At 33.4% G+C, this 22,929-nt stretch overlaps 3 protein-coding genes across 3 annotated transcripts; 2 read left to right on the top strand and 1 right to left on the bottom strand.

Annotated features, from left to right (window-relative positions):
- Nucleotides 1–3,395, top strand: LOC113071115 (cytidine deaminase-like). Its single transcript, XM_026244477.1, has 4 exons — nucleotides 1–127; nucleotides 2,726–2,837; nucleotides 2,924–2,981; nucleotides 3,255–3,395. Exons 1-4 carry the CDS (start codon nucleotides 1–3, stop codon nucleotides 3,393–3,395), a joined length of 438 nt encoding a protein of 145 aa, XP_026100262.1.
- A 249-nt stretch (nucleotides 3,396–3,644) lies between these two features.
- On the top strand, nucleotides 3,645–9,553 carry LOC113071119 (serine/threonine-protein kinase PINK1, mitochondrial). Its single transcript, XM_026244483.1, has 8 exons — nucleotides 3,645–4,115; nucleotides 4,975–5,253; nucleotides 5,395–5,498; nucleotides 5,582–5,764; nucleotides 6,592–6,755; nucleotides 6,886–7,010; nucleotides 7,475–7,705; nucleotides 8,446–9,553. Exons 1-8 carry the CDS (start codon nucleotides 3,759–3,761, stop codon nucleotides 8,716–8,718), a joined length of 1,716 nt encoding a protein of 571 aa, XP_026100268.1. The 5' UTR covers nucleotides 3,645–3,758; the 3' UTR covers nucleotides 8,719–9,553.
- Nucleotides 9,554–10,700: 1,147 nt separating this feature from the next.
- LOC113071120 (torsin-1A-like) lies at nucleotides 10,701–21,165 on the bottom strand. The gene is made up of 5 exons (XM_026244484.1): nucleotides 20,950–21,165; nucleotides 12,837–13,102; nucleotides 12,384–12,559; nucleotides 12,097–12,227; nucleotides 10,701–11,823 (listed from the first exon to the last, which is right to left on the bottom strand). The coding sequence occupies exons 1-5, from the start codon at nucleotides 21,092–21,094 to the stop codon at nucleotides 11,576–11,578; spliced, it is 966 nt and encodes a 321-aa protein (XP_026100269.1). The 5' UTR covers nucleotides 21,095–21,165; the 3' UTR covers nucleotides 10,701–11,575.
- Nucleotides 21,166–22,929: the final 1,764 nt, after the last annotated feature.

Here is a 22,929-nt window from a genome sequence, read left to right as displayed (position 1 = left end):
ATGAACCAATATTACCCAGAAGCACTTGTTCAGAAGTCTCAGGAAGCCAGAAAACAGGCATACTGTCCCTACAGCAAGTTAAGAGTTGGAGCAGCTGTTTTAACAAGCAATGGAACTGTGTTCACAGGTGAGGATGCTCTAAGAAATGTGTCTTTTTGTGTTTGAATGTGTAAAATAAATAAAAAAACATTTAAAAAATGTTGAAGTCATTACGATTTCTTATCCTCACCAAGGCTGCATTTATTCGATCAAAAATACAGTAAAAACTGTAAGAATGTGAAATATTATTCCAATTTAAAATAATAAAAATTTCTATTTGAACATCATTTAAAATGTAATTTATTTCTGTGATGCAATGGTGAATTTTCAGCATCATTACTCCAGTCTTCAGAAATCATTCTAATATGCTGATTTGCTCAAGAAACATTTCTGACTATTATCAGTGTTGAAAACAGTTGTACTGCTTCATATTATGTATGATAATTCTTTCAATATTATTTGATGAAAATAATCTTTAGAAAATTATTCCAAAAGTACAGCATTTCTATATATATATTTGATATATAAATCTTTTGGATAATTATTAATACTGTCACTTTTGATTAAATAAACGCATGCTAACTGAATTACATTATTAATGTCTTTTAAGAAAAAAAAACTTACTGAATATAGTGTTTGAACATTTGGAATTCATTGAGCAAAAAAGGAAAAAAATAAATGCATATAAAAAATGATGACCTTGCATGCATGTAAACCTCTTACTGGGGATTCCCTAAACCAAAATATGAACCTTTCATTACCCATAATAGGGGCTCTTTAACATAAGGCAGCAACATAAAATGTGAAAGAAAATTAAGGGCTACAAATAAATTAGCAAGGCACTGTATTCTTCGTAAGGCTTTTTCATGAATGCCTGAAGGTAAATATAAACTGTGCTAACATGAAATTCTTTCCACGATGCATCTCATGAAGCTGTTTGATAGAATGACCTGGAACAAATCTAGCTGTTAATAAGATCGATGGAACCATCACGGTTTTGTTTTTTAAATACAAATTTCAAACAAGCTCATACTTGCCTCTTTATTGCATTCATTCTGAACTGAGTAAACAGGACGATCTTTACTCATCCATCTAGTTACTTACCGTTCTGTTTAGTAACTTCAATTAAACGATTAGTTTACTTCCAGAATAAAAATTTACTTACCTCCATGTCATACAAAAGATGTTCATATTTCTTTCTTCAGTCTTTCTTTCTTCATTCGAAAAGAAATTAAGGTTTTTGAGGAAAACAATGCAGGATTTTTGGTAACACTTTAGAATAAGGTTCCATTAGTTAATGTTAGTTAACTACTTTCGTTAACATGAACTAAGCAAGAACAATCCTTCTACAGCATTTATAAGTCTTAGTTCATGTTAATTTCAACATTTACTAATGCATTATTTAAATCAAAGGTTGTGCTTGTTAACATTAGTTAATGCACTGTGAATTACCATGAACTAACAATGAATAACTGTATTTTCATTAACTAACATTAACGAAAATGAATAAATACAGTAATAAATGTATTATTCATTGTTTGTTCATGTTAATTAATACATTAACTAACATTAACTAATGGAACCTTATTCTAAAGTGTTACCGGATTTTTCTCTATATAATGGACTTCAGTGATGGCCAGCGGGCTAAAGGTCCAAACTGTGGTTTCAGCGCAGCTTCAAAGGGCTCTGTACGATCCCAGCCGAGGAATAAGTGTCTTATAGTGAAGAAAGAAAGGCATGAACTTGGATGACGTGGGGGTGATTAAATATCAGGAAATTTTTATTATGGAAGTAGACTAATCCTTTAAATGTTTTCTAGTACACCTGAGAATGTTTAACAACATTTATATATATGTGTGTTGAGGATGCTTTATCTAATGAATATCAGAGTCCTGTTCGTGAAAATTCACCTACACTTTGTTATCTAAATACATTTTTAAGTAAATGGGAATTTTTCTATTGCTTCACCAAATTACTCATAAGTGTCAAAGAGTCATTGCATCGCTAATTCCCTCCTTTAACAGTCACACACAAAACTTTTTACATTTAGTGCTTGGATGTCAGAACAGGTTGTGTCTCCAGTCAGCAGCATTATGAATCAATATTACCCAGAAGCACTTGTTCAGAAGTCTCAGGAAGCCAAAATACGGGCATACTGTCCCTACAGCAAGTTCAGAGTTGGAGCAGCTGTTTTAACAAGCAATGGAACTGTGTTCACAGGTGAGAGGACACAACATTTTTAATGATTTAAGTGTTAATATGTGTATTATTTTTTTTTATCTGAACGCTATACTGTACATACATATAAAGTTTAGGAGTAAGTAACTAAAGTAGTTTAGTAAGATTTTAAAAATGTTTTTTGAACGAAGTCTCTTATGTACCTCAGTTTGATCATTTCATGTTCATTTGTGAAATATTGCAATTTAAAATAATATTTTCAGTTTAAAACAACGTTTTCTATTTGAATATATTTTAAAATGTCATTTATTCCTGTGATGGCAAATCTGAATGTTCATGAAGGATCATGCGATCATTAATGCTGAATAATTTCTTTAAAGGAAAATCTTACATACCCAAAACTTTTTAATGGTACCAATGAATCACCAATAATACATGAATCCCAAAAAGAACAGGCAATATGAGGCATGAATTTATGTAAAAATCTACAGGACTGTTTTCTTAACAGGTTGTAATGTAGAAAATGCAAGCTACCCTCTTGGACTGTGTGCTGAGAGGACTGCTATCTCTAAAGCTGTGTCTGAGGGATATACCAGCTTCAAAGCCATCGCAATTGCCAGGTACAGTATTTCAATAGCTACTGGTATGTATTGATTGAAGTATAAGTGAGTAGTGTTGTCCTGGTATAAACTTATATTTTGTGCAGTGACCTTGAAGACCGCTTTATTTCTCCATGTGGAGCCTGCAGGCAGTTCATGAGAGAGGTCAGTTCTTCAAAAAATAACTTTTATTACTATAATTTATAAAGAGACAAATGTGCATTTAAAATCTGATATCTGAAAAAGTAACCAGTCAGAACCAAACATGAGTCAACAATGACAAACTGTGCATTTGGAAAGAAATGTCTGTAAAAGTAGGTGTGATGTTAGGTGTTGCTTATAACAAAGAACAATTACAAAAGAATGTGAGTAATAGACAAATAATGATTCAGCGTCCACTGATGTCATTTATAAGACTGTTTGTCATCTGTCTCGCAGTTTGGCTCTCAGTGGGACGTTTATCTGTCAAAATCTGATGGATCTTACAAACTGATGACAGTGGAGGAGCTCCTGCCTTTCTCATTTGGCCCTGATGACCTTGGGGCAAGAGAAAACACTGTTGGCAATTCGAAACTGTAATCTAAATTAAGCTATAAACCACGTTACAAACCAGATGAGCAGAATAAACTGATTTAAAATGTGTTGAATGGATGTATAGTTGTATTATTTGCCAATTAAAATATATGAATGTAAACGAATAAACTATAACCATATTCTGAACTATTGTGTGTTTAATAATTGACTAACTTCTTTGAATCTTTTATCTGTACTTTTATCTTAAAAGATGTGCGATCTTTCGTGAAACACGCTTCCTGTGACTTTTATTTTGTACGATGTAAACAAAAAGTGACGTCTCACGGACCAATCAGCGTTACATAAACACTACGAGAAGTGAGAAGGAAGAAGAGACAAAGTGAAATTTAGTTCTCCGTTCGGCTCAAAATGTCAGTGAAACATGCTCTCAGTCGGGGGTTGGAGCTGGGGAGGTCGCTTGTCCAGCTGGGGCTCTTTAAACCAGCCGGCCGAGTTGCTGCGAAGCTCCGCGGTGAGCGGCTGCGTGTGTCCCGACCGACACGCACCGTCCAACCGCAGACCTTCCTACCAGGTCGGTACCGCTTCTTCCGCCTCTCTCTCAGCGGACTGGCCGCGCAGCTCCAGTCTGGGGCTTTCAGGAGAGTGGCTGGAGGTGGTGCACCCAGAAACAGGGCTGTTTTCCTGGCTTTTGGGGTGGGTTTGGGGCTAATTGAACAGCAGCTGGAGGAGGACAGGACAAGCGCTGCTCTGTGTCAGGAGATACAGGTGAAAGACAGCATGACTACTGTTGTGTTATCTAATTATAATGATATAGCATAATAATAACCGAACATTCATTTAACTTAAATGTTAGAGCATGGTCGTAAGTTAGTTGATTACCAAATGATGCATGAAAATAATTATATTTGCGTTGGTAATTGTCTGCCAAATGCTTAAATGTAAAAGTAGTTTAAATATAAATATGTCACCTATAAAGAATAAGTTACCTTTTTTTAATTAAAATTAAAATACAAAACATTTGTTCTTGTAATAATATTTGAAAATATTATTGCTTTTACCGATTTTTCATAAAAATACAGCCTTTGTGAGCATAAAAGACTTTTAAAAACTTTACAAAAAACGTAATTAATCCAAACAGATCGGTAATACAAATTATTGTTATTATAATTTAACTTTGTTATATTAATATAATATTACAATGTTGCATTCTTTACTTGTTATATAATACTTATAAAAGTTAATATTATAATATTATGCTCACATAAATGTCATTGAAACATAATTAAGAAAGGAACAGGTTATTAGTTAACCTAGTCTGATCACGGAACAGTGCAGTAGTAATAATTTCATGTTTTTCATGTCATTTTTGGCCTTATCTATTGCATCAGATTACTAATTACATCTAAATTTCATTAGACCTAGTCAATTTCGGAAAAGCCCATATACAAATGAATGCAGAGAGTATTATAAATATGTGCAAATTATAGCTTATAAGATGCATGCATTTATAATTTTTCAGTAAGTGCATGCTATTATTTAGGAATACAATGTCTCCATTCATATTTATATAAATAAACTCATGAAAAAGTGTCTGCTGCAATAACACTATGTTTTTTCAATGCAGACTGTGTTCAGAAAGAAGAAGTTCCAGACCCCTCTGAAGCCCTTTACATCAGGGTACAAGTTGGAGGACTATGTGATTGGGAAACAGATCGGGAAAGGTTGCAATGCAGCAGTGTATGAGGCAGCGGCTCCGTCCGGGGCCCCTGTGGAGAACGGGAAGTATTCACTGGTGGAACTGAACCAGAAAGAAACAGATGATGACTATAAGAAAGCAGGACCGCTTAGATTTCCTGCTACGCCCAGCTTTCCTTTAGCTATCAAAATGATGTGGAACATTGGGGTGAGAATTTAGACCATTTTAGTATTATTCTGTTTTGGAATAAAGGAATTATTTTGTGTTTTCTGTAGAATGCCTATACAATAAGGTATTCCAGAATAGATCCACAGCTTTAAAAAAAAAAAAATTGACACCGTTCAATAGGCTGATTCATCAAGTGACGCCATCCTTCGCTCGATGTCCATGGAGTTGGTTCCTGCATGTCCACAGGCCCTAACAAAAGAGCAAGGAGAGATTGCTTTGGATGGGTGAGTTCATATGTAAACTTTAGCTTTACATCATGGCCTGGAAATAGACTTAATCATTGCTAATGGTTTTACTATTTTTACAGCCACTTTGGATTGGTGCCTAAAAGACTGAGCGCTCATCCCAACGTGATCACAGTGTACCGGGCCTTCACTGCTGAGGTCCCGCTGCTGCCTGGAGCTCAGGAGGAGTACCCCGATGTCCTACCTGCCCGACTCAATCCACAGGGTTTGGGAAGCAATCGCACAATGTTCCTGGTCATTAAGAAGTGAGGAATCATGAAAGCACTATATATTATTTTATATATGAATTATTATTTAATATATAATAATAATAATTATTATTTATTATAATTATGTATTTGTTATAAAACACTATTATAACAATAAAATACATATTTAATTATTTACAGTTTTATTAAAGTAATATGTGTTCTAAAAAATATTTAATAATAATAAATTAAATAAAAATAAGAATAAAAATAAATAATTAAATATTTTATTTATTTATTATAAAATGTATTTGTTATAAAAAATATCTAAAATAAAAAAGAGTAATACAAATAAATAATAGTAAATGATAACAATTATGTTGTTTATTTTATAAATAATATAAGTATATGATGTTTGTTATAAAAAATAATACATTAAATAAAATAGAATAAAATCATGTAGTACAATATTTATTTATTATGAAAAATTAAGTTTTTGTTATAAACAATAAGTATTTTTTAGATTTATTTATTATGAAAATAACAAATAAATAAATGATAATATTTTATTATAATGCACATAATAATATAATATATATAATAATTTTGTGTTTTATAATAATTTAATATTATTTTTCGTTTAATTTGGAATATGTTAAATATTTATTTATTACATGCCACAACAACAACAACAAAAAAAGCTTTTGACTTTAGACTCATTTTCATCAATGGTGCTCGTGTGGTTTATTTATTTATTATTTTTTAATATCTGTTAGGTAAAAAATGTTAGCCTTAATGCACTGTAAGATGCTTTGGCTAAAAGCGTCTGCTAAATGCATGAATGTAATTAAATTAAAGTCACGATTGATGTGTCTGTGCTGTAGTTACCCATGCACCCTGCGGCAGTACCTGGAGGTGTGTGTGCCGAACCGGATGCAGGCATCTCTCATGCTGCTGCAGCTGCTGGAAGGGGTGGATCATCTCTGCAAACAGGGCATTGCTCACAGAGACCTCAAATCAGACAATGTGCTCCTGGAATTTGACAGAGGTAAGGGGGTCCCTAGACAGTGCAAAACAACATTTTAGGCCAGTGTTGACTTGCAGCATTATGCCATCATTAGGTAATTGGTGTAGTCACATTAATTGTAACATTGCTGTGATGTGTTTTTATTTGAAAGCCGGGTGTCCCAGACTGGTGATCACCGATTTCGGCTGTTGTCTGGCAGAAGATTTAGGCCTCAAACTACCCTTCGACAGCCGGTGGGTTAACAGAGGGGGAAACACCTGTCTGATGGCACCTGAGGTGAGAAACATCTGGAATAAAACTTGAAGTGTCAGGGTTCAATATGAAGGATTTTTTTCAGGCCAGTAATTCAAATATCTACTTTAAAAAATATTACTACTTTTATGCATGTACTGTACACTACCATTGGGACAGCAAGAAGTTTTTATATTTTTGAAAGAAGTCACCCATGCTCACCAAGACTGCATTTATTTGATTAAAATACAGTAAAAGCAGTAATTAGCAAAATATTATTACAACTTAAACTTATTGCAGCTTAATTTACGATGTAATTTATTCCTGGGATGCAAAGCTGAAGATTTCAGCATCATTACTCCAATCCATAGATACTGTCCATACACCATGTATTAGACCTAGAACATTGCTAAATAACTGAGCTGCTTACCTTCTGACTAATAAAATGACATATACTGAACATTTTATATTATCAAATGAAGGATATTTATGCGTTCTTGATCATCTAGGTGGCCACAGCAGTTCCAGGTCCAGGGGTGATGATAGATTACAGTAAAGCAGATGTCTGGGCTGTAGGAGCCATCGCCTATGAGCTCTTCAGTCAGCCGAACCCCTTCTACAGCTCACAGGGGCTGGAGGGACGCACTTATCAGGAAGAACAGCTTCCTCCACTTCCTGCTGCTGTACCTGACGCTGTACAGCTAGTAATGAAGCTGCTGCTACGCAGAAACACTCGCAAGGTATAATATACACCAAGAACTATACTGCCAAAAACAGTTGTGTTCACAATATTTGGTTTTGTTTCATGTCATTAAAGTTGGCTTGAAGTTTTATAGTCTATTTTTTTATGTTTTATAACATTAACAAAACATGACTAAATCGCACAAAAATGTTTACTCTCATTTTAAATAAGAACTTTTTTTTTAACAAAAATATTTAGGTCATAAAATGCAAAAGAATAAAATACATTTAGCTTAATATTTTAATCTTGACAGTGTTAAAATACAATCATATATATATATATATATATATATATATATATATATATATATATATATATATGATTGTATTTTAACACTGTCAAGATATATATTGAACTACTGGTTTCGTCTAGTCAGAGGAGAACTGTATATATCAATCAAATATATATATATATATATATATATATATATATATATATATATATATATATATATATATATATATATATATATATATATATATATATATATAATTGGGCTTTACAACTGTCAAGATTGAAATATTAAGACCATTTTAAAAAAGACCATTTATTTCACAAAACTGATTTGCATTAAGTTTTTTAATAGTTAATATAATTTATTATTATTATTTTGTTTTTATTGTTGTGTTTTTTTAAACACAATATCATTTCTGCATGTATTATTGGATACAGCATTATCAAAATCTGTACCAGTCATCAAAATGATACTGATTTTCTGATGTCCCTGATGATCTGCAGCGCCCCAGTGCACGTGTGGCTGCTAACATGCTTCACATCAGTCTGTGGGGCAAGCGTGTGTTGGCCGGACTGACTGGGGCCAGAATGAATGAGCTGACGGACTGGCTGCTGTGTCAGTCTGCTGTGGTGCTGCTGAAGGGTCGAGGGTCCGGCGGTAGCTCCGTGGAAGCTGAACTCCAGAGATGTTTCCTCGCCAACATAGACCTGGAGGATCTCCACACCGCGCTCAGCTTCCTCATGTATGGACATGAGCAGTGGAAATCCCTGCCATAGTGTGTGTGTGTGTGTGTGTGTCTGAGGGAGTGAGTGTTTACTGGAGAAACAAGCACAGCTCAGTACCAGTTATTTTTAGTAGACTGTGGAAGCACTTTAATCTATCACTGACATTTTGATAGTATGGCATTTGCACTTTTCAATATATACATTAAGAATACTTTATGGTGTTAATGACTCATTAGAATAACAGTTTAAACCAAGTACATATTCATGCATAATGTGATTATATTTATATTTACAGTATATCACAGTTTACTGAATATTTCTTAAAAATGAGGCAAATAAATGCAGAATAAATTATACAGTTGATGCTTTTCTGACAGGATATTCAATACCAATTTGATTTTAACTTTTGGTAACTGATTGCATTATGAAATGTGTGTGTTACCGGTGGTTGGAGAGGCTGAAAAAGTAATTGGGGTTTGTATGTCATTTCAGAGATAGAGCAAGTGATTATGTTTGGAGAAGTTCACAATGACAATCTTTGGAAGAACATGTTCAGATGAATGATTGTGCCTGTGCATTAAAAGCAAACAGGGTGACTTTTGAATGCATGCTGACTTCATTGTATATAGGCTGGAAATCACTGTAAAGCCAAAAATAATAAAGAATTAGAATAGTATTGAAATAATGTGTTCTTGTCTTTTGCATTTGACAATAAAACAGTTTAGTAATAGATTACACATAACCATATTTACACGGCAGTATATAAGTTTCTAGTATGCCTGAGCTTTATTAGCTGGTGAAGGTGTGTTTATACTGTGACACTGTACACACTGTCATGAGTGTCACAGAAATGCAAGGGACAGTTTGCATTGTATAATAGGTCTAGACTCTATATAATAAAAACAGGCATTTGATTTGTTGTTTGTGTAGTATATTGCTATACTTTATACACATAGTAACATACTATAGTATCATACATTTGAGAGATATAATATTTAATAAAACACATTTAAATGTATATATTTTATTTTAAATATAATTTTATAACATTTAATATATTTTTGAAAATAAAAATATTAAAAAATGTAATCAAGAATTTTAATTATTTATAATATTTGTATTTAGACATGCCTATAATGAACACTATATTTCTACATATAGTTGAAATATTTTTAAGTATATATAACATTTTATATATGCTCAAAATGTATTACAAACACAATAAAGTAGCAATTAACTAATGGAAATAACTTATTTTTAGACATTTTCTAAATTTGGTACAATTTGTATTTAAATATACATTTTATAGGCACACATTCTTATAGTGAATTAATTTCTAATGAAAATAAATATAATGAAATATGAAGGATAAATAACTAAATAAACATAAATCTAAACATTAAATATTTAATCATTAATGTTTTTAAATAAATGAAAAGCAAATAAACATAAACAAATAAAATATATTCGTTGTTTTTGTTCATGTTTTTTCTGGTATTTGAAGTTGAAAACTTAATATTGAAAGAAAAACGTAAAAATGCTGCCTTAACTGAAATATTAAATATATTAATAATAAAATGAAAAGAAAATTAGAAACACACACACACACACACACACACATATATATATATATATATATATATATATATATATATATATATATATATATATATAAATAAAAGTTAATTCAAGGTATCTGACGAATGTGAAACATCCTTACCTAGTCTGTTAAGCTTATGCTTATGCTTTTATCACAAAAATGACATCAAAACGAGAGGAGACCATCAAAACATGAATGGATTATGAATATACCACTACTAACGGTGACAGAAATTCATCCATCCGACTGACGCGTTCATAAACCATAACATGTGCGTTAATTAATGTTTATTGGCATGGCATTTGTATTATATCATTGCCAAAGCATTTAATATGTGTAAAATACAGAATATAATTACACCAAGGTAATAAAGGAGAAAATAAATATGTAATAAATGAGAGAAAATAAATAAATAAAATAAATATAACAACAACAGGCAGTATCTTTAATATTAATTATAATAATTACAATTATATGCAATGAGGAATGTGTAAAATGAATACAATGGATTAACCACTTCATATGGTGTGTATGGTGTACACATATTTTGCAGGTAGTTTGACTGCCATCAAGAATTTATCTTTCTTTTGTTTTTGTTGTTTATTTGATAATTGATTTGCCAATTTGGTGTTTCTGTTTAGGCCCGATATAACACTGGAGTTTGTTTTGGAGGTCAAATAGATTTTTTTATTTTAATTTCTTTAGATTTTTGTCGATTTCTCTTTGAATGTTGGGGTTGTGGTTGGAGTCAGTCTCAGCTTGAGTTTCATTCATTAGTTTAAGCGTGAGTATATTTAGAAGATGAGACACTGGGCAAGAATGGCTTTATATTGAATAGATTCAGTGTCAGATAGATGCCAGAATTGAACAGCTCTTTTTTTGTATTTTAATGTGTAAGGGATATAAGCCCATCAGCCCTGCAAGCATTGTTAGAAGTGCCTCTGTTTACCCTTAGAATGTTTTTTACAAATTCCAATTGTGTTCTCCCAATTTTCAAAATGTAATACTGGTCCTCAAATTTCACTTCCATACAGTAGAACTGGTTTAATGATTGCATGATATAATTGGATCCACTTCCAAAATCTGGTAGGACTAAAGAATGTGGACCCAAAAATTAGGCTGTACACATAGGCCTAGACTAAAATGTTTCATACTGAGACAATCTTAACTTCTCAAGAAGCAGAATAGTCCAGACTCCCGATATCAGTGTAACCCATCAAGACTGAAATATTAATAAGTTAAAACAAAAGAGTAGTGTAAGGTCATTGCTGTTGAGCTGTGTGTCTAACAGGACAACATGTGCTGCTATTAATCAATATACAGCGACAACTTCTGTCTGACAGATTTGCAGCCTTTAACAGCAAATACTCTCTCTTCTTTAGGGAAGTAAGGCATGTCTCTGGCCACTTGATCTGCCAGATCGAAGTCTTGGGTGATGTTCAGATGGGCCATCTCAACCAGGACACATTGACGTACATGCTTCAGCTCCAGAGGTAGGAAAGGAATATAATGATCAATCAGATGCTCATCTATGATACTAGAGTGCAAAAATCCACCTGTAGAAGAGACATAAAAGTTATTTATGGAGTAAATGTAAACACATATTCATTGAGCAAAATAAAAGATAATAATTTAGGAACCAAACCCTGAAAAACACATATTGATCAGGCACAGAATATATTATGAAAGTATATATTAAATGGGCAAATAATATATGAGTAAATATAAGTAAATAAAATGTTTTAGCGTAAATACATTTTAAAATATAATTTTTGTTTATTTTGACATAAATGTTAATTATTTCAATGCTCTTTCAATTGTCTACATACCTTTCTTATCATTGAAGATGTTTTCAGTGATTTTAATCTCCAGTTCCTTGCTGTCCATCCATAAGTTTTCCCGAATAATGCCTTCTCTCCAGAAATCCATCACTTCAGTAATCACATTCCCACCTGCATTACTATAAACAAACAAGCTTATCATCAGTTGTGGCAATCTTTTGGGAGCATGAAGTGTATTTAATTACCACTGTGTTTGAATATTATTAAGTTAATATGTTGACTACAGCTACATTTAAATAAATCCATATAACAAACCCCTGATTTGAGAGCATCACCTGAGAAATATGAAGATTGCCTTGTGGAATGACACTCCGTCTACCAGGGCATTGTAGTCTAGAAAAGGTTTTATGGCATCGATCAGCTGTGGTTGCATTTTTTCCATTTCATCAAATATAAACATGGAGCGGGGAAAACGTGATACACTTTCATGAATCTGCTGCTTTAGAGGTGCCTGAAAGTGCAGAACATGCAAAACCCAGTTGAAGAAATGACTTCTATATGTGCAACACTCCCTCAGGTCCATTTTTACTGGGCGAAAATACTGTAAGTTTAATAGCAGCATCATTACTGTAATTACTGAAACTGTAATGACCCAAATCCCCAACTATCCTGCTGTCCTGTGGGCCATCTTAGACCTTAAATCTAGAGCCAGACCATGGTAAAGAAGCAATAAATGTGATTACTAGAGTCTTAGGCCAAGACTACAACACTACCATTTATTTACTTACACTGTACAAGCGTAAATCTTTTGTGTGTGGGAAATGATGCTCAGATATAAATAAGTGTACATGCTTGCTGTTTTCCCCTTTTTCATACACATTTCTTGCGATGATTTTGGAAGCATGATTTTTTCCAGTTCCTGAAGTCCCATGGAAAGAGAGGACCAGTGGTTTATTTGGGTTGCTGTCAGTCATAAATGACGACACAGCTCTTTGTATAACATTGGATGCAATGTGCTGTCCAAAGAAGTTTTCTCTTAAATCTGCCTCCAAACCTGAAAGATGAGAAGATATGTGAAGTTGACAAAGTTTTAGGCAGTGCAGAAGGCTGAAATATTTAAACCATCTTATTCAGATACTTTTACCACAATACAAATACAATTAACAATAATTTCTGTAATTAAGAGAAGGAATTATTATGAAGTCTCATTATGTTTCATTTAAGTTCTATCCCTCTCCCTTTTTTCATTAATCCCGTTAAACACTTTACTTTAAAAGAGTATTTACAGGTGCTGGTCATATAATCAGAATATCATACATTTATTTTTATTTTTTTCACTAATTCTATTCAAAGGTGAAACTTGTATATTATATACATGTATTACACACAGAATTATATATTTCAAATGTTTATTTCTCTTAATTATGATGATTATAACTGACAACTAAGGAAAATCCCAAATTCAGTGTCTCAGAAAATGTTTATATTGTGAAAAGGTTCAATATTGAGACCTGGTGCCACACTATAATCAGCTAATTAACTCAAAACACCTGCAAAGCCTTTAAATGGTCTCTCAGTCTAGTTCTGTAGACTACACAATCATGAGGTAGCTTCTGACTTGACAGTTGTCCACAAGACGACCATTGACACCTTGCACAAGGAGGGCAAGTCACAAAAGGTCATTGCAAAAGAGGCTGGCTGTTCACAGAGCTCTGTGTCCTAACACATTAATAGAGAGGCGAAGGGAAGGAAAAGATGTGGTAGAAAAAAGTACATAAGCAAAAGATATAACTGCACCCAGGAGAGGATGGTGAAACAAAACCCATTAAAAAATGTGGGGGAGATTCACAAAGAGTCGACTGCTGCTGGAGTCAGTGCTTCAAGAATCACTACGCACAGACGTGGGTTTCAGCTGTCGCATTTCCTGTGTCAATCCACTCTTGAATAACAGACAGCCTCAGAAGCATCTCGCTTCAAAAAGGACTGGACTGCTGCTGAGTGGTACAAAGTTATGTTCTCTGATTAAAGTAAATTTTGCATTTCCTTTGGAAATCAGGGTCCCAGAGTCTGGAGGAAGATAGGAGAGGCACGCAATCCACGTTGCTTGAGGTCCTGGGTAAAGTTTCTACAGTCAGTGATTGTTGGGGTGCCATGTCATCTGCTGGTGTTGGTCCACTGTGTTTTCCGAGATCCAAGGTCAACACAGTCATATACCAGGAAGTTTCATAAAACCTGAGCAGTGCCGCAGACTGATTGACTCCATGCCATGCTGCATTGCTGCAGTAATTCTTGAGTAATATTCTAATCTGTCTTGAGTAATATTCTAATTTTCTGAGATACTGACTTTGGGACTTTTAGTTGTCAGTTATAATCTTCAAAATTAAAAGAAATAAACAATTGAAATATATCAGTCTGTGTGTAATGAATGAAAATAATATACAAGTTTCACTTTTTGAATGGAATTAGAGAAATAAATCAACTTTTTGATGATATTCTAATTATATGACCAGCACCTGTATGTAAAACTATTTGGATCTGGATTAATCTGGATTACGTAATCAGATTCCAAAAACGGAGTACTTGTAATCAGTTTATATTACATTTAAAAATGATCATAATCAGATTACATTCATTTATAGATTATATTAAGATATATATAATTTACATATATAATTTACACAATGGTAGTATATTTTTTAATTTAATTTGCCCCAATTAACACTGCGTGGGAAATTTCATTGAAACTTAAGGTGTACGACCCGTGTTTGAAAATTTCTGCGGCAAGTGTGCTGAGTCCCGTACACGACCATACATTTGAGATGCAGAGAGATTTCTGGATACAGGATATTTCTGATTGCACACACTAGACGTGTTCAGATATTTCCAGTATACCATCCCTCATAAAAACTTAACCATGGTTTTATAATAGTAAAACTTTGTAAGCTATGTTTTTGGCAGTTTGACTGCCATTTGTATAATGGCAGTTTTACTACAAATAGGCTCCAACGTAAAACTATGGTTAGTGTACAATGGTTAATTTATAGTTACCATGGTCAGTACACAAACCTCTACATAGCAAGTAAAACACTCGCATATGTGACTAAACCTTCAACATGGGTGAATAAATGATTTCTAATATTAGCCAATAGCTAATAAATTCTCCGATTTTACTCGCCAGTATGTGAGTTTGAGGCCAATAAGAAGTATTCATGAACATATATGAGCGCTTAAGAGTTTCTCTCTCTGTCAAGCAATCTGTGATATTTCTCAGTTCATCTCAATGGATGCATAGCGTACCTGTATGGAATTAAATTTGGTTCAATAAAAATGAATGTAACTTTATAAAACTGAGCGTAACTTTTTCAGAAACTATCAAAAACATGCCATTACAAAAAAAGAAAAACACAATGAAAATGAAAAAAATAGCAGGTTCTTCAAATATGATTCATTCTTTTTGAATGTTTTTCAAAAATTTGTTTTCATTAATCGTGGATTCTGAATGCATTGCCACAGATTTCGCTTATGGGTCAAATGTTTAATTTGGTGTTTTGACACAAACCTCTTGTGTGGGAGGGCTTAACAGTGATCTACTCTGATGGGATAGTGAGCTTTTGATGGACAGGTGCTCTCTGACCGGGAAGTACAGACGTCACTCAGCGGCGTGCATATTGGAAAGCTCTTGTGGTGATTAAATCAAAAAAAAATTTTTACAGACAAAGTGAAATACATTTCTTTAAGCTCATACACAGGTTCTACCCTGTAAAGAAGTTTATGCAAAGATTTAAATCTGACATTGATTATACATGTTCTTTTTGTTCGAGTTCTGAAGAAACTACACTTATTTTGGTCATGTCACTACACTCAGAAACTTTGGGATGATATTGGTGTGTTTGTGTAAGATTTTGCCAGGCGTCTCAGTACATATGAAAAACATTATATTTGGGTATTATGACTCTGACCCCACAAATGTAAATTTTTCCTAAACAAATTTCACATTCACAAATGCAAATTCTCCACTGTAAACCTGTCTTCTCTGTTTTCCTAAAAGAAATGGAAAACTATTTGAATTTTGTTGAGATTTTGGCCCTGTTTTCTCCCCTTTTTTATTTTATTATTATTTATTATTATTATGTGGTTGATATTATGTGATGTATGTTTATACTTTTGTATGTTTTGGTTCTCTTTTTGTTCTCTGCATTAACCCTTTAACTGCCCCACCAAGAAAAAAGCATTTTTTGTTTGAATTTCTTATCTCCTTATGTCATTAGTTACCACACTCAATGTATTTTTTTTCCAACACGTCCCATAATTTTTAAAACATTAGCTTAGCTTTTCTACGTTTACCATAAAGTGACAAATCAACCATTTGGTTGAGCACGTTTTTGAAAAATTATTGAAAACATACTAAAGTTTTTTCATGGCACAAAGTAAAATAATTTTGTAAAGTTAGGGCTCTTACAGTGTAATATGTTAAAAAAATATGCTTACCTTGCAAAATTTCACCAAAAACAGTTTACATGGCAGGAGTGATTTCTTTCTCTCTGACATCCATCAAAGAAGAAGTGTTGTGACAAATGCTGTTGATTTTTTTTGGCTTAACATACCTCTACCAGATGGTAGAGATGGCTCAATCAGCTTGAATTAAGTTAGGTACTCCTCTCAATAAAATATAGTGACTCAAAATGTGCTCAACCATTTGGTCGAGCGGCAGTTAAAGGGTAAAAAAAAAAAAAAAAAGTGTATTGTGATTTGTATGCAATACGTCGTGCCATGTATTACTAAATATGTAAATAATATTTGACCTTCTATCATCTCAGTCTGTAAAAATGAGCTCTCAGGAGACACGGAGCGGCATCGTCTTCCTCCTCTGCTTGTACTTCTAGGCAGCTTGAAGTAATGGTGCGTTCAAGTCATCTCGTAAAGATAGTATTCATGAGTTGAATGCACATGAAAGCCACCACAATAGCATAAATACCACTGGTGGGGAGCTCATAATTTTCTTTAAGCCCCGATCTGTAGGAGTTGGGGGCGTTTCAGTGATTAACATGGCGGAATATACAATACTTAAAGGTAGCTGTGATATTGTCAGGCTTTTCTATTTACCGCGCAGTAAGTTAATCGACGACGCATAATATGATGGCATTATAATATAACAATTCAACTTCTAACAATAAAGTTGGCAGGGCTTCATAAATTAATTTAAAACATTGAAAAACAAAGTATACCTAATGCACATTTCTTTGTTCTCCATTTTCTAGAACAAGAGTTTAAGAACATTGCTGTATTTTTGTGTTATTAATTAAGAGAAAGTACTCCGCCATCTTGCTCTGACGAAAGTGACTTGAACATACATGACGTCGTAAGCACGACTAACCACCTTGTACGTACGAACCTTCCAGGTGGACTTGAACGCACCATAAGCTTGTGTTACTGAAGTAACCAATAACATCGATACAAGTTTGTCATGTTACAGTTTGTTGCGGATATTATTGTAATTCAGCAACACAAGCTTACTTCAAGCTGCCTTGAAGGACAAGAGTTGATCGAAGGTCAAATATTATTTAAGTAATACAAATCACCGCGAGAGCTTTCTAATATGTGCGCCACTGAGTGGCATCTGTACTTCCCGGTCAGAGAGCACCTGTCTATCAAAAGCTCACTATCCAATCAGAGTAGATCACTGTTAAGCCCGCCCCACGAGAGGTCTGGCGAGTAAACTAAAAATGTACTAGCCAATGGTGATTCAAATGCCAAGGTGTCCGTAGAGGGTTGGTACAATAATCATGTTTTTATTTATTTATTTTTAGGTACCATGGTTAATGTCATAATTAAGAGAGCAAGCAGAGTCATGTTTTTTCATTGTGTTTATCAGTTAAAAATTAATCCAGCCATTTTAAATCTGTAGGCTAGTTTAAATTAATCCGAACTAAATGAATCAAAATGAGCCTTTGAACAGAATCGCAAAATTTAAGTGAGATTAATAAAATAAAATCCACACTATTCGCGGTAGTGCTGTATATCGGGGCTTGTTGTAGTTTGGTAAAAGAGGTAATGCAGTAATATACATGCACTGACATTCCAGGTGCTTTAGTCATTGTGCGTAACCTTAACTTTACATCTTTAACTAGCCGTAAATTTATCAATTGAATGGGTTACCTATCCTCATTAATCATGCAAACATTTGCCCCCCCTGAGAGAACTGGCAGGAGCTGCCACTGTCGAGGCATTTATTCCCGCTTCCGGTGCTTCGCAGTTGCGCGCGATGATTTTCTGAGAGATTTACATCAGACGACAATTAGTAGGCCGCCTATACATTCATAAAACCATTTTTCAAAACATAACATTAAAATTTGTTCAATGTTGTATTATTTATTTCGAACTGTATTTCTAGCCTGGTGTTGTTTCGAGCCATTTGTTCCCGCTTCAGCGGCCTTCATTCAGTGCGCGGTCAAAGCCTTCAGAGAGATTTATATCAGAAGAAAGTTACGTAAGGAAGAATTTAGAGAAACATTTTGAATAAGCTATTTACCAAAGCTTAATGTTAAGTGTTGTAATGGATGTATTTGAGTGGGTTTATGTTATGTAAATTAGTCTAGATATCTTGATAAACTGCCAACTGGTAACTTAGTAAGCAACTGCTACATAAAGTTACATTTTTAAAAGTTAGCTTTTAGTATAATATACATGTTTATTAATTAATGTTAGTTTAGCTAGCGTGCTTTAGTTGGTAACATATTCCCCATCGACACATTCTGCTCATCTGATCAGAGTTTTAATTTTTATATATCTACAATGTATTTTGTTTTATTTTGAGGTGATTTTTTTTAATATGTTTTAATGTGTAAATATATATTTAATGTTTTTAGGTCAGATAGCAAATGTTGCAGGGTTTCCAACAGCCTAACACTCTATTTGCATTGGCACTCCCACATTCCCATATATACATATGCAAATTCATTTTCTACTAGCAGGGCGTGCTTTAACGGCTGCAAATCAGTGCTGAGCTCACAAACACTGCCTTGCATGCAAAATGAAATGAAAATGAAATTGAACATTTTCTAAATACAGTCTGTTTCCTTCTGAAATACAGTGATAATAATAAACCCCGTTTTGATTTTGAAATGTGCAGTACTCATGTTTATCCAATTAAGTCAAAGCCTTTTAGAAAAATCTATTTGAGGTGGTCAGTTTGGATATTGTGGCCGCCTGCCACAAATATATCAATGTGTGGGAAACCCTGTGTTGCCATTCTTCTGGAAAACTGCTGGTGTTTAAAAAACAGTCATCAATCGGGTAACTTGAACACAGTTATTGAATACCATTCTATTTATAAATGTTATCTTTTATTCAGTTAATAATCACTTTAACTAGCTTTTTTTCCAATTATTAATGGTTTATTTTAACAAAATTTAGAAGAAACATTTCAGACAATCCCACCAATTAGCATCATAGGAAGTATATATCACCACTTTTCTCACATCCATTCCCAGACGACAGCAGGCCAAATATGGTTATTCTTTCTGTTATACATACATATGTGACCTTGTGGATTGCTGTATAGTTCCGCTAACAAAATAACTGCCTGTTTTCATTACATTTGTATTAATGTGTTATGTTTCATTATTCTAACTTGTGTTTAAACAATTAAAACTGTACAATGCATTTATAGAAAGTGTTTTATTATATTTTTACAGGATCCTCTGTTCCCAGATCCAATCATCTGAAGGACTGTGAAAATATGAACCCTTTGAACCACCGTTGACAGTTTCTACATGATAAATAAAAAGGACATGGCAGAGGATGATAGGGGTATTGATATTTCAGTTAAATTAAATGTAATTTAATTACATTTAGTCTGCTAGTCAGCATTATAGCTGATTAAATAAAAATATATAGTGTTTCATGTTTGTTTTGGGATAGTGTTCCATGAGTCCTTTGTCCTGAACCATTTAAATGATTCTCCAAATCCTTCAATTTCTCAGGTTTTCCAGCATCTTTTGCACATCTAAACCCTCTCCAGCAATAAACGTATGATTTCAGATCTATATTTTTTTTTACACTGAGCACAATTTAAAGAGACCCAAATTATTAAGAGATTAAGAGACACAGATGTTACCTACTTGAATTTGGATGATCAAGGAAAACTACTTTTTTTTTCTTTCTGAAAATCAGTATTAAAAATGTATGTAGCTTCTGAAGAGCAGTACTAAATGAACAGATATTATCTTTAAACAAAACAAGAAAAAATTACTTATCATCCTGTTCAAAATGTACACCCCCAACTCTTAATGCATTGTGTTTTGCTTCTGGAGCATCAGTGAACAATGTTTTCACCTTTTATAGTTGTGTATGAGTCTTTCATTTTTCCTCAGAGTAAAAAGTTAGATCTCAAAATTATTAGTCATTGTCAGACAGGGGCCAAATATGCAGAGGATGCTGGAAAACCAAAGAATTTGCGGGACTTGGAGAATTTTTCTGAAGAACAGCATGCAGTTGAACTGCTCTAGACTCATGAATTTAAATTAAATGAATACATTAGTTTATCGCGTTAGTGAGCGGACTGGAAAAATGCCGCACACAAAACCGTCTTTTTCATCAACTCACAAACCCCTGCAGTTCATTCACGATTCCCTGGCAATGTTAAATACACGTCATGATATTAACAACAAAGAATGGACTATATATTTTAGGCCAAAAGTAATCTAAAAGTAATATGCATTTTAGCCTTTAGCAGCTACATCGTTATCCCTTTTACAGTTAAATCAAATTATAAAATTAAAGATACAATGTAGTTGTGCTTGTTGGAAAGTTATTCGACAATCTATGTTTGGAAAAAAAATGACATTTGAACCATAAACATAAACTGTATCATCAGAACATGTATTTAGCAGGTTTACTCACGTTTTGAATCAAAAGGCAGCAAGTCATCCCGTTCAAAATATGTGTAAACCACAGATGCAGCAGCCACGAACACATCCAGAAAACCTGAAGATAATGTTATATTAGATACCAGCAATAAAACTACTACAAAATGCTGCGCTTTCATTGTGAAAGCAAATCATACAGGTATATTTCAGTCGTGATTTCGAGGAGGAGAATCTCTCTACAGCTTGTATCTATAGCCTTTAGTCTACATATTTACTGACAATGACGTGAAAGAAACACACTTTTCTGGTTTCCTTGTTTTCAGTATGTTCATCTGCTGTAGCCATGACCACTACAGTATGTTTTTTTTACATTAATAAGTTACACATTACGCTTTTTTACTATGATCAGGGTGATACTATTGAACTTTATGAAACCTTAAATTATTTAAAAAAATGTGTTATGGACGAGCCTCCATTTTGTTATGATGTGTTGGTCAAAAAGGCCAAAACAAAGAAAGGGTCACACACCGATATCGAACTCAAGATATGTTCATGAAATAGGAAATGAAACAAACGAGTGCTAATGTGAACAATGACCATTAGTAAAGTCAGTGGTGTAATGTAAAGTCTGTGCATGATTGTACAGTGGCCCCGATGCAAATGTAACAAAGGGAAAGATAAGAATGACAAACGCAAACAAAGTGAATTAAAAGGGGACACCAAAAAAGTAGCAGAATGGCTAATTTTAAAGGATGCAACTATAAGGAAGCAAGGTGCATATGATGGACCCTCTTCTGGAATGATCCATCTTCCAATTCAAAATATGAGGGGTTGGGCATAGCACACCTGATCATCACAACATTGAGCTCACATTGTGTATGAACTGTTTATAAAAAATCTTTTTGTTCTGTATTTTGTGTATTCTTTATGTGCCGTTTTTGTCATTCAGCTCTTCCTGAGTTCACTTGCCTTTTATGCTGTTTTACTGTGAAGAAGTGGCAGTACACAATATAATTTTATAAGGTTCCACAAATGAAGTTTGACCATCAAACTTGTATTGACTTGTATTGACCCCCTGACTTGTATTGTGTCAAGTGTCATTCAACTTCTCATGATTTTTTTTTTTTTTGAAAACAGTAGTAATTAGAAAACAAAAAAACAATGCATCCCTGTTTTGTTTCCTCTCACAGCTCCTTAAACTGAAAATAGATCCCTGTTAATTTTTTTTTTTACCATGTATGCATGCACTGTAAAAAATAAGTGTAATTTTAACTGTAAAATTTTGTAAAAACGCTACGGAAAAAAACTGATAATAGGTTAACAGTAAGTTCCCGTACTATATACAGGGAAAAACTGTAAAAGATCTAACAAAGCATTTAATGTAAATTTACAGTAAAATTCTGTTAATTATACAGCTTTTAGAAGTAAAAAAAGAACAAATCAATGTATAATTTACAGTCTAAAACTGTAAACTGATATTCCCAGAATTCCCTGCGTGACACTCCACGTTTGAAAGTATTTTGTTTAAATAATCATGTTTTTAAATAGTTCTTGTTATCAGTTATGTACATTTGAGCTTTATGTTACATCTTCTGTTGCTTAATGAAAGTTTTTTGCATTATTTAAGTATCACGTGTGTTACCATGATGGTGTTTTGTGTTTCCATAAATGTGCACCTTCTATATGTTAATATATACTTCTGCTTGTGGTGAAGCTACTTGTGATGAGCTTTGATACTTCATGTGGCTTTCTCTTATACAGTACCATCTTTATTATTATGGTGGTTGTCAGTATTTTCAAGGTACAAAACAGATTTAATTTTGTGTGTTGTTGAATTTACTGGTTTATATTCACATTTTCTTGTTTGTAAATTACAGCTTTATATTGTAAAATTAACAGTTTTTGACGTAAATGTGTTTACAGTTTTCTGTATTTTTACAAAATTATTCTGGCAACCACAGCTGCCAAAAAGTTTTTGTAAAAACAACAAGAAATTTTTTACAGTGTGTTAAAG

Source organism: Carassius auratus, unplaced genomic scaffold (genome assembly GCF_003368295.1).
Source record: "Carassius auratus strain Wakin unplaced genomic scaffold, ASM336829v1 scaf_tig00005992, whole genome shotgun sequence".
NCBI lineage: Eukaryota > Metazoa > Chordata > Actinopteri > Cypriniformes > Cyprinidae > Carassius > Carassius auratus.
Note: the sequence above shows the minus strand (reverse complement) of the source record. Positions and strands in the feature narration are given on the sequence as shown.

Bases quoted from the DNA above. Each gene is read 5' to 3' on its own strand.
- LOC113071115 (XM_026244477.1), top strand. From the start codon at position 1: ATGAACCAATATTACCCAGAAGCACTTGTTCAGAAGTCTCAGGAAGCC. The intron at 128-2,725 runs GTGAGGATGCTC...TTTTCTTAACAG, and splicing joins CAATGGAACTGTGTTCACAG to GTTGTAATGTAGAAAATGCA. The intron at 2,982-3,254 runs GTCAGTTCTTCA...TCTGTCTCGCAG, and splicing joins GCAGGCAGTTCATGAGAGAG to TTTGGCTCTCAGTGGGACGT.
- LOC113071120 (XM_026244484.1), bottom strand. From the start codon at position 21,094: ATGAAAGCGCAGCATTTTGTAGTAGTTTTATTGCTGGTATCTAATATA. The intron at 13,103-20,949 runs GTGAGTAAACCT...CTCATCTTTCAG, and splicing joins GCTGCCTTTTGATTCAAAAC to GTTTGGAGGCAGATTTAAGA. The intron at 11,824-12,096 runs GTATGTAGACAA...TCTCTTCTACAG, and splicing joins CATCTTCAATGATAAGAAAG to GTGGATTTTTGCACTCTAGT.
- LOC113071119 (XM_026244483.1), top strand. From the start codon at position 3,759: ATGTCAGTGAAACATGCTCTCAGTCGGGGGTTGGAGCTGGGGAGGTCG. The intron at 4,116-4,974 runs GTGAAAGACAGC...TTTTCAATGCAG, and splicing joins CTCTGTGTCAGGAGATACAG to ACTGTGTTCAGAAAGAAGAA. The intron at 7,011-7,474 runs GTGAGAAACATC...TTGATCATCTAG, and splicing joins CCTGTCTGATGGCACCTGAG to GTGGCCACAGCAGTTCCAGG.